Here is an 11268-nt window from a genome sequence, read left to right on the forward strand (position 1 = left end):
TAAATAAAAACCGAAAATAATAATGGACAAGCAGTTGGTGTAGTCGGTTGCAGTATTTACGGTACACTTCCAAATGCGTTGTTATTTCGTAACACTTAAGCACCATCAACTGTCACTGTAATTCGACAATATAAGTAAGTACAATACAAAATGCAAAAAAATATATATATTGTTGGCTGTCGCTCATTCCGTTAACGAAAAAAAGGAAATGAAGTTGGATCTGAACTATGACACTGTGGCGAAAAAACACAATACCATTGCTTTTCACATCTTTAAGCCAACTTCAGTTCCCGGTATCCAGTTGATAACAGATGTTTGTTTACTGGTCTCCGAGGGCTATTGTGCAGTTTTGCTTGTGTATGCTTTTGTGTGCTGTGGAAACGTGGCTGAAAATCTTTGCCATGTGCGCGGATTAAACTTTCTACCGCCAGACAGCGCTTTTATCACTGTTCGTGAATCAATTTAGAGTATATCTTTGAATATGTTCTTGTTTTCCTGTTAGGGAAAGATATAGTTGTTTTTGCAGATGAAATTTGGAAATAAAGATTTGTTGCGAGGCAAAGGTACTGAAGTATCTAATATTACATTTTCGAATAATTAACACAATGAAGTATTTTTAGTTTAGCCTTGGTGTTCCTTCTACCTAATTAATTGCTTGGCGTTTTAGCTTTAAAGCATATGCGTTCCAAAAAGTTACGTGTTTGTGGTCGTATGTGAGAATGAACCCAAAACCAAATTGCTTTTAAACCTGTATGCTTCTTCTGTAATAGTGTGATAAGACGGAAGTGAAAGTGATGAGTGGTGAATTAACTCAAAATGGCCACCACATCGCTTGAGATCAAAGTATGCGTTGGAGATTGCCCTTGTATGACATTCACTTCACAGATTGAATTTGTTCGTTAAACATATTCTGGGTTTTAGACATTTCAAACGATCATATTTGATGTGCCCCATCGTTTTCGCGACGCAACCGCTAAGAAGTGCTGTACTTATGGTGTATTTACTTGCGTTCTTTCTGAGAAGAGCAAGAACAATTTTGCTTTGTGTGTATTGACATACTTTGAAATACATCGACATTGCCATGTTGATGTTTTTAAAGTTTGGAAGAACAAGTAGTAAACAAAACATCGTTTAAAATTGTATATATAGATAATGGAAGTCAACTTTTCCATTGCAGTTTATGAGTCAACATTAAATTGATGAAAATGTAGACACCTGTAAAACGTCCTTATTGGACATCCTGTTTATACAGCACACAGTTCGATGCTTTATCTCCGCCACTCTTGCTGTCAATATGTGGGTGGTGGGGATGAGTGAAAGTAATCTAAATTCAAGTGACCCTAATTGCGCCAAATTGAGTTATCTATGTTATATACTCTATAAGCAAAAAAGAAATTTTATTGCCCACAAGTTCATTTGGAAAATAAATTAACATTTCTCAGAAGTGTCATTTATGTTTTGCAGGTTCTTGTCACATCATGCCCATTGTGCCACATACTTCAAGATGATGACAAAATTTCGTAGCAAGAAGTTGCAGTGCGGTAATCATCATAAGTGATGGGTCAGCGGCTTAGTGACCTAAGAGGTTACTTTGGCGTTATGGAAGACGAAGAAACTGGAGTAGCAACATCAGGCAGTTTTCATGTTACTGGTGAAGACTCAGTGTCTGGAAGTCCAAGTGGAAGCAATAGTAATGCCTGTAGCACAGTTGCAGATAATACGACAGAGGCACTCAGTTGTCCTGAAAATAGTGCAGTTCAGGTTGTAGAACATGTTGATCAACATTTTGAGAGCATTTATAATATAGGTATTGAGGGCTTTAGAATAGATGAAGCAAGTGTAAATGTGGTGGAAAGTGATTTGTGCTCTTACCATACTGAATATTCCTGTATTGCAAAAGGTGACTGTAATTGTGTTGATGAAGGCACATCCAGTGCAGCTGAAGAACAGAATCTGGAAATATTAAGTGGTAGCTATAATGGACAGACTCTTACTCTTGTAAATGGTAAAAGATCAAGAACCAAACTGGGAAGATCATCAAAGGAATTGGGCAGCTGCGGCAAGAAGAAAAGAAATCATTGGGTTCTGAAATTTAATTGTGCTCGCCTGAAGGGTGGTGGAAACTGTGGACCAGTGTCTGCAGATACAGATATTGCAGAGCCCAATATCAGTTGTGAATCTTGCATATGCACAGGCTATCGTAGGACAGAAGATCACCACCTAGGGGCAGGTGTTATTTTCAAAGCAGGTGCTGCAGAAACTGGATTACAAGAGAGTAGCAAGACAAATTCCAGTGTAAACCTGCCATCGAGTGACAATACATTACGAGCAGTGGTATCTGCAGAACATCTCATTGACATGTCCAGATTTAATCCTGAAGATTATCCAATTGAAGATTGTGATGAAAGGGCGAGAATAGAGCGGGCGAGAGAAATTGCAGAAGGTGTCGAGCCACCACCTGGATTTCTCCCATCTGCTCACATCCAGATCTCACTTGATGAATTCACAGCATTCTTCCAATCACATTTGAATTTCCATCCATCAGCGTTCTCAGCGTGTCCACAAATAGACATGAATCTGTCATCAGGAATACCAAGAACTGTTCACACCCAAGTGGATTATATTCATTGTCTGGTGCCTGATCTTCTGCAGATTACTTCTTGCTCATTTTATTGGGGTAAAATGGATCGTTATGAGGCAGAGCGATTGTTGGAGGGCAAACCTGAGGGTACATTTCTTCTTAGAGATTCTGCACAAGATGAATATCTGTTTTCAGTTAGTTTCAGAAAATACGGGCGATCTCTGCATGCACGCATTGAACAGTGGAACCACCGCTTTAGTTTTGATTCACATGATCCAGGTGTATTTGCTTCACCAACAGTTTGTGGTCTCATTGAGCATTATAAGGATCCATCGTGTTGCATGTTTTTTGAACCGATGCTTACAATACCACTGCACAGAAATTTCACATTTCCCCTGCAACACTTGTGTCGAGCTGTTGTATGTAGCAGGGCCACCTACGATGGATTAAATCAGTTAAACTTGCCTAAGTCTCTGAAATCCTATCTTAAAGAGTATCATTATAAACAACGTGTACGAGTAAGACGACTTGATTTAGAACAGTAATCTAATAATTTACTCTGCTGTAATCTTTTCTTTTTTTGTTGTTGTTGACTAAAATAAGTACCAAAGAGGTGCTGGAATGTTTATACTGTTTGTGTACAGTGTTTTATGAAGTTTGTTGATGTATATTTTATGCACAGGAATACTTGTTCTGTAATAATAGAAAAATGTGTTAAATAGTAAATTCTTGTTCTTATCTATTTTTGTAAGGGTTTTAAACCTTATGTTTCTCCCAGTTGAAATCTTGATTAATTTTTCATTATTGCATTTTTCTATATAGTGTCTCAAATACACTGTAAAATAGAAAAGGTCCATCAGAGTAATAAATCTGTTATCGGTAACCATATCCCTATAGCCCTTCCTGGTAACTCAGGGACAACATATGTTAAGTATTGTCTCAGCTGCAGTGTGGTTGTGATATACACTGGCCAGTTGTAAACTAACACCTAGAAGTAAAAGTACAGGAAGGACAGTTTTCTTAAACACATTTTTCACTAGTTTTTTACTAATGGATGTCGAGAATTGGCTCAGCCTTTTCATTTTGGTGCATAAATGAGTAGCGCACGTGAAGTTCTCTGTTAAAATCCATGGCCTAGTTCAGATGATAGAAGGTTTGTACAGTGGTTTAATCGTGATGGTATGTAAACTTCACAGATATATGCAAGTCCTAAATATACCCATATAGCGTTTTGCAGATAGGCCTAAAGTAAAATTAAGAAGCACATAAATGGGCTGCTGCTAGATTCTTCTAGAATATAATTTATGAACTTTACAGGCACGCAGAAAGTATTTATCTTGTAGTAGGCATGTTATGAGATTTGTACTGGTGAGGTAGGTATTGGCAACATTTTTTAAATTATTTTCTTGCCTTACAAATACACGAATCACAGAAATACTGGATACAATAGAAGTAATGAAAAATTAGTATGAAAGTTGTCTTCATATTGCAACTAAGAAATTTTTCAAACTAACTCCCTGTAGCACTTGTTCACAGCTTGTAGATATTGTTTAAAGGATATGTCTGCTTATGCCCATGTTTTGTTTTGCATATGCACCCTTGTCAAGCATTTAAAAGTGACTGATGCAATGTCGTGGCACAGAGATGAGTTACGTAAACACTAGATAGGGATCTGTTTGGAAATGCTTTTTATTTCTAATATTGTCATTGTGAATTGCACAGTCTAGCTTAAATTCTCTTGTTATTAACCTCAAATACCAATAGAAAGTGTGTTTTTGACATGCAAGTATGAATCTTGAAGCCCCTAAAACAGCTTTTGTGAGGCATTCAGTTATCAGCTGTACAAAATATTCCTACTGGACCCTTCAGTAGAATAACTACTTTTTCACCTTAACACACAACATTGTGCCGTAGGACAGGATGCCGAATGTTTGGTAACAATCTCATCTGCAGATCAACATAATGAGAGATTTGTAAGTGTGAACCTGCCAGGCACTTTTTGATTAACACATTGCCTGCCACAAGGCTGGCAATGGCTACACCTTATGCGTGACACTGTGTGCCCGCAACGACAACAGAGCCTCACTACTGACGCAGTGTCGTGGCAGCTGAACGTACATGACTTCGTGGAGCACTAAATATGTTGGCTTATCCCTGTGCTGGTGTGAAGCCTCACCCATTATATCTCCAATTAATTCTATTTACGTTAGCAGCATGCTATTTTAATTTATTTGCATGAGCATAATCTTAGTCACTGAATGATTATAGGTTAAGAAATTTGCTGTGAACCATCTGCAATAACTCCTGGCAGTTTTGGGTATGGATGTGTTTGAAGAGTTCTCCACTGTCTGGTATATCAGTATGTCAGGAGCTGGCCAAGAACTGGACCTTGAATTACATCATATTTAAGGTTTTCTCCCCGAATACAGTCTCATTCCTTTTATTTTTGGCAGTACAAGATTACAGTACTGGTTGAATTATTCACTGGTTCATATAGCTTAATGCAAAAGCATTCTGGGATGCGGGACAGAGGTGAACCAGACCCAGATGAGTTACAGTGGTGGATTACAATTGTTGTTGGTATGCTTTTGAGCCAGTGATTTGTTGGCAGTTTCCCATACTCATTTGGGCAAATGCTCATCTCAAATCTCTGCTTCACAGAAGAACAGTTAAAAATGATAGACACACAAAACAAAGGTTTGCAAAAATCTAATGCCTGCTGGTGTAGTATAAATTTAGTAGCCAGTGATTTGAATTTAATATAATTTGTGTATACTCCAGCTTTAGGATTCAATATTACCTTCACTACTGTGAGTGCATTTCATGCATGCCAATACTCCAACTTGATTTTTTTTTATTGGAATTTTTTGTGCATAGTGCTGGATGTTTGCCTTGCAGATGCCACTGAAGAATTTGCATGTTCGACTGTGTGCATTTTTAAGCATTAATTCGAGCTAGTCTTCTCGGTTAAGTAAAGGTATTTCTTTCTGACTACAAGATTATGCTGTTGCTGCAGTTGTCCCTGGCCTGTTGTAAAGAAAAACAGGATTCATAGTTAAGGCTATTTTGGGGGGAGAAATTTTCCATCTACTGCTCCTATTTCTCCATCCTGTAAATTCTCTCTGGTGGTATATTTGAGTCAGCATTTATGATTCTCTGAAACTTTACATTTACCTTCATTAAACTTGATTGGTTGGGTTATGTTATTGCTGCCATTTGATCATTATAGTCAGTGAACCATGCATGAGGAGGATCACACGTTATTTCAAGAAAGATCCGGATTTAGAAACAAAAATATCAATTGTTGCTGCACAATGTCTTGAGAATGTTACTGTGGGATAAACAACAGCTGCATGTCGGTATCTTGGCGTGCCCTTGATCCGGGATGAAATCTGTATTGAAATTTCCACATAGAATCAGTTCCCAGTTGTTTCTACTAAGTAACATTAATGCCTTCCCTAGTTTCTTGATGAATTTTGAAACATTTGCAATTGAGGGACTGTGCACTTTTAGAACCACAATCTCAGGTTTCTGAGTGTTACTGAAGTACACATTTATTTTTCAGCTACCTGTAGCAATATAATGAACTCATCTTCCTTTTTATTAAGCTCAAATCTATTATGGTTGATGCCTTTGTGCTGCCATCTTTTTTTCTCCACTGATTGTTGCAACTGTTATTTCAGAAATATTTACCTTAGAAACAGCCCCATGAGAATGCTGGAAATCATGTAGATTCAAAAACAGTGCTCGTTTCCCTGAATGCAAATGAAAATTAATTGTACACGTAACCTCTTACCAGTAATATTCACAAGTACAAACGTGGTTGGAAATAAACACTTGTGTAAGAGTGCGTTACACCATTCAATGACTTCTAAGCTCTTTATTTACATATTTGACAGAATGTTCCACAGATGACATATTCCTCATGTGTAGTTTATATTACAATCTAAACTGTCCCCTGTAGCCCTACTAATCACTATACAATCTTCTTTACCAAGATCATTTTCCAGAGAACATATGGTTCAAATGGCTCTAACCACTATGGGACTTAACATCTGAGGTCATCAGTCCCCTAGACTTAGAACTACTTAACCCTAACTAACCTAAGGACATCACACACATCCATACCCGAAGCAGGATTTGAACCTGCAAGCTGGCCGAAGTGGCTGTGCAGTTCTAGGCGCTGCAGTCTGGAACCACGAGACCGCTACGGTCGCAGGTTAATCCTGCCTCGGGCATGGATGTGTGTGATGTCCTTAGGTTAGTTAGGTTTAACTAGTTCTAAGTTCTAGGAGACTAATGACCTCAGAAGTTGAGTCCCATAGTACTCAGAGCCATTTGAACCTGCGATCGTAGGAGCAGCACGGTTCCGGACTGAAGCGCATAGAACCACTCGGCCACAGCGGCTGGCCCAGAGAACATAAATGAAATTAAATCATCATATGGCATTGTTGGCCGGGAGGCCCCAATCAAGGGAGTTTGGCGGTCATATTGCAAGTCCTTTTTAGTTGATGCCACATCGGCGACTTGTGAGTAAATGATGATGAAAATGCTGAGAAGGACACACAACACCCAGTCCCCTGCCGGGAATCAACCGGGCCCCCTGCGTGGTAGGTGGTAACACTACTGCTACACTATGGAGGGGACTCCCAGAGAACATAAATCACAGGTGACATCATTGAGCCATGTCACAGTGTCGAGCAAGTTGTTCCATCACTACACCATGGGGATGGGCACCTATAAGCAACTGTCCATTCAACAGCAGATATGGGCTACCTACCAGACAATCCTATCTATCACTACTTACTCAATCTCTCTCTCTCTCTCTCTCTCTCTCTCTCTCTCTCTCTCTCTCTCACTCTCACACACACACACACACACACACACCTACCTGACTTCATAGTTAAGGCTATTTTTGGGAGAGAAATTTTCCATCTACTTTTCCCATTTTTTCCATTCTGTAAATTCTCTCTAATAGTATATTTGAGCCAGCATTTTGCCCACCAAGCTGGAATAGCTCCTGAGAGCAGCTGTCAGTGATTAGTGCTCTTTATTGCTATCATGTCTGAAAGATGACTAAATGTCGCTGGTTGCTGGGTGGTTAGTAGAAGTGAATGTGCAAACTGTTGCAATCTTCTGCAAGTGACATGTCCTACAACAAGAAATAATTTTGCTTTACAGTGTATTTGTACTTGTTTGCTCCCTTCTGTTAGTTTGTTGCATGCCATCCATATCACGGAACTGAGAACTGAACACTTTGTATGTAAAAACCTATCTGCTTGTGCATGTAAATTGCAAATGCCACTCAAAAAGTAGGAAGATATTTATGATGTATGGTGGTGGCATGCTTCACAAAAGGCATGTAGAATTACGTTACACCACATGACGAAGACCACACAACAATAATTGTGTATAATCATTCTTATCTTTAAAATAGTCATTCCAAACCAACCCATTTTTATAGATGCTAGACACATGTCCTGCCGACCTCATTTTTCTAACATGTATGCACTTTTGAGCACATCTTCCATCTTTTCTCTTTATTGATTTGATTTCATTCTATAATTTCTTTCCATCTTTAACTCAGCTTCAGTCAAGTGACTATTGTGGCATTCAAATTATTATAATTTTTTCGTCAGCGTTTTAATCCAAATACTCAACTGTGCCACTTTTATTGTTTCAGCAACTGGCAAATTGTCCCCCCTTCCTCCTCCTCCCCCTATCCTGTTTACGAGCCAGAGAGAGAGAGAGAGAGAGAGAGAGAATAAGATTTTATGGCTCATCAAATGGGTGGAATGTTCCAATAGAGCTGAAGTAGGTGTCACTTCTGATACTTGCCATACATGTATTCTTACCATACTCCCCAAAAACAATGCTAACATTTAACAGACAGACTTGGTATAAATATGAGATGCATCACAGTTATGCCTGGACATCTAAATCTGTTTCTTGTAACATTATTTAAATGAATTACTTGAGACATTGTGATACATAAGAAACTAACCAAATAAATAGGAGAAATTTCATCAGTAAGGTACAATTCATTTCTGTAAAGCCTGTTAATGCAATCTTATAATCCTGTCTCAGTCTTATGCTTTCTTTCTCCCTCTCCTCTCACTAATAAGTTGATATCTCTTATGTTGATAGTTGCTGTCCAATGTACGTTAAGCATTTCTTTATGTATAGTATTAAAAATAGATGTTATATTGTAGACAGAGAGAAATCTTGGGCTCTCCCACCACTGCTATGATAAGAGAGAGAGAGAGTTTAAATAATTTTATTGTTGTTGATCAGAGAGAAACCTATGATATTTGGTTTTACAAAATTATTTGAGGAATTTTAAAGGTGAAATTTAAGAGAGGTTTTTTTTTTCCTCAGTCTATAGTGTCATATCAACAGTTCAAGTTTCCTTAGTGCCTGCACTTCTACAAAACTCTCAGTTTTTATCTACATGTTCTCTAAAAGAATTTGTATCACGAAATGTGCTCTCTGGCAGTCATAAATTTTTACATAAGGTATTCCTGCTTGCAAAATGTACAGAGTAATGTCAATCTCCACAGTTACAAAAATGTAAAAAAAAGGATCCAGTTGATCTGTGTTATTAAAAACAGAAAATTACACAAATTTAATCTTTTCCAGTATTGCTTTCAGTAATTTAACAACATCACAATCATGAACTGAGATATTGATGATGTTTCCTATCGTACTTGCCAGCTGCTGAAGTCTTGTGCATTGTTTCTACATACTAGGTGCATTTACAATAATATCCTTTTGAAACTGTAAAAGGAAAACAATTTTTCCAAAAAGAAAAAAATAACAAATGCAGATGCAAAAAGAATCAAGGTTTTTTCTGGAAACAGAAAACAAAGGGTTGTGGAATGGAGATTACTGGATTAAGGCCATCGATTGCAACTGCATGTGTTTGCTGCCTAGTGTGTGTTAATAAGAGTGATGCAACAGTCTTGTTGAAATGCAATAATTTAACTAAAAATAAAAAAGTAAACCAGTTATCCTTAAATGAACATTTTAGGGTAGGGCTGACTGATTACAAATTACTGTAATCAGTCACATTTATTGACTTTCCACTATGCATTTTGGAAGACTATACCCACATTATAAAAAGTGGGTTTATATCAATAAGGTATGGCTCTATTTTATGTACAAATTTCAAGCAATATTTGGCACTTTCTTCTGATGGTCAAAACCTAATTATCCTGTTCAGTTCACATCACATACTAAACTAAGCAAAGATTAGGGTATTATGCACTTGACTCTGGCACAAAATTGCTATTACTGCTGGTGAACTGAATCTCAGAACAAGCACCTGAATTCTCTGAATCATAAAATCTCTTCTTCGTATGGCTTTCACAAGCTCTGTATGATTCGAGAGTCTTATGTATTTTTTTTTTTTTTACAGTAATAAACAAAGATGGCATGCAAATGTTTTCTTACTCTGCGATGTAACTGTCGTCATCTGATTGTTGTGTTAAATTTAACAACATTAAATTTTTAAAATTTTCTATTTTTATTAATAACTTAAAAAATAGCTGGAAAGAACTTGAGCTCTATAATGGGCTGGATCTAACAGCTCACTGTTCCTTGGAATATGGAATGAAAAGTACAAAAAACTAAGGAGTCTGCTAATGTAAGTATATGTACTACCGCAAGTACATATTAATGTTAGGAACAAAATCATTGCTTCTGAAGCACAAGTCAGAAGCTGCAACATAGTTCACTTGAAAATATCACAAAATAGTGGTTATGGTCAAATGCCAATAAAGGAAGAAAACAATCACGGAAGTAAATTGACAGGTTACTGATGACAGTAATGAAGCAGCTGCAGCCCTCTGAAGATAGATATAATGGTTCAAAGCCTACCGAAAAAGTATCGGTGCCTGTTTGCAGTTACCCTCCATGATCCTTAAATGGGTACAAGTTTTGGTACAGTCACATTTAGTGCTTATGAAATGTGGAAGTAATTTAGTATATTATCTAAGGAATAACAAGTTTGTAACAAAAATTTGCACAAGATACTATCTTTACTTAGAAATTATCCTTAATTTCGTTGAGTTCAACTTTTTAATGTCCCACTCAGTGTTTCCCTTTAACTTGGGCAACATGAGGGAGACAAGACAAGTACACAATGAAATATCATACAGAGTGGAACATTCCACTTCCTCCATTTCTATTCCCCCTCATCCCATGTTAATATCCCTATATGTTGTACATAGTCAAACATCCAATTCCCCCCTCCCCCATATTGATAGCCCTATACATTGACCTTGAGCAAAGACATCTTTGACTGCAATAATGGAAAATTTGGTGATTTGTATTAATCTTTCTATGTTAATGTCAGACATTACAATTAACATCCATTAAGTTTAATATTTTCCGTGAAATATCTAACTAGGATGAACTTGCTATTTTGTGATCATACAATCTGAGTCAGGTGGAAAGGTAAATACTTTGAGGGGTGATAGTATTAGAGATTTTGGCTAGAAAACATCATATGAACATATGTCCTGTTCTTAACAGTTTATGAAGAAACTGATGAAAACAATGGGGAACAGGGCAAATGCAGGTGACATGAAACATTGTGATCCAATGTTTTGTTTCATTGTGCACATTTTCTCACAAAAGATGTTCAAACAGTCCACCATAAACTGCAATGCATTTTGCAGTCTTGT

The 11268-nt window shown here is 37.4% G+C and overlaps 1 protein-coding gene across 2 annotated transcripts; it reads left to right on the forward strand.

Annotated features, from left to right (window-relative positions):
- Positions 1–415: 415 nt before the first annotated feature.
- Positions 416–3610, forward strand: LOC124594778. Of its 2 annotated transcripts, none has more exons than XM_047133183.1 (2): positions 416–563; positions 1465–3610. In XM_047133183.1, exon 2 carries the CDS (start codon positions 1558–1560, stop codon positions 3124–3126), a length of 1569 nt encoding a protein of 522 aa, XP_046989139.1. In that variant the 5' UTR covers positions 416–563; positions 1465–1557; the 3' UTR covers positions 3127–3610. The 2 variants fall into 2 exon arrangements, with proteins under 2 accessions (XP_046989139.1, XP_046989140.1); XM_047133184.1 differs by lacking the exon at positions 416–563 and adding an exon at positions 716–843.
- The last annotated feature ends 7658 nt before the right edge of the window (positions 3611–11268 follow it).

This window comes from Schistocerca americana, chromosome 2 (genome assembly GCF_021461395.2).
Source record: "Schistocerca americana isolate TAMUIC-IGC-003095 chromosome 2, iqSchAmer2.1, whole genome shotgun sequence".
Lineage (NCBI taxonomy): Eukaryota > Metazoa > Arthropoda > Insecta > Orthoptera > Acrididae > Schistocerca > Schistocerca americana.

What these genes read in the sequence shown, in the direction of transcription:
- LOC124594778 (XM_047133183.1), top strand. Translation starts at nt 1,558, where the DNA reads ATGGGTCAGCGGCTTAGTGACCTAAGAGGTTACTTTGGCGTTATGGAA.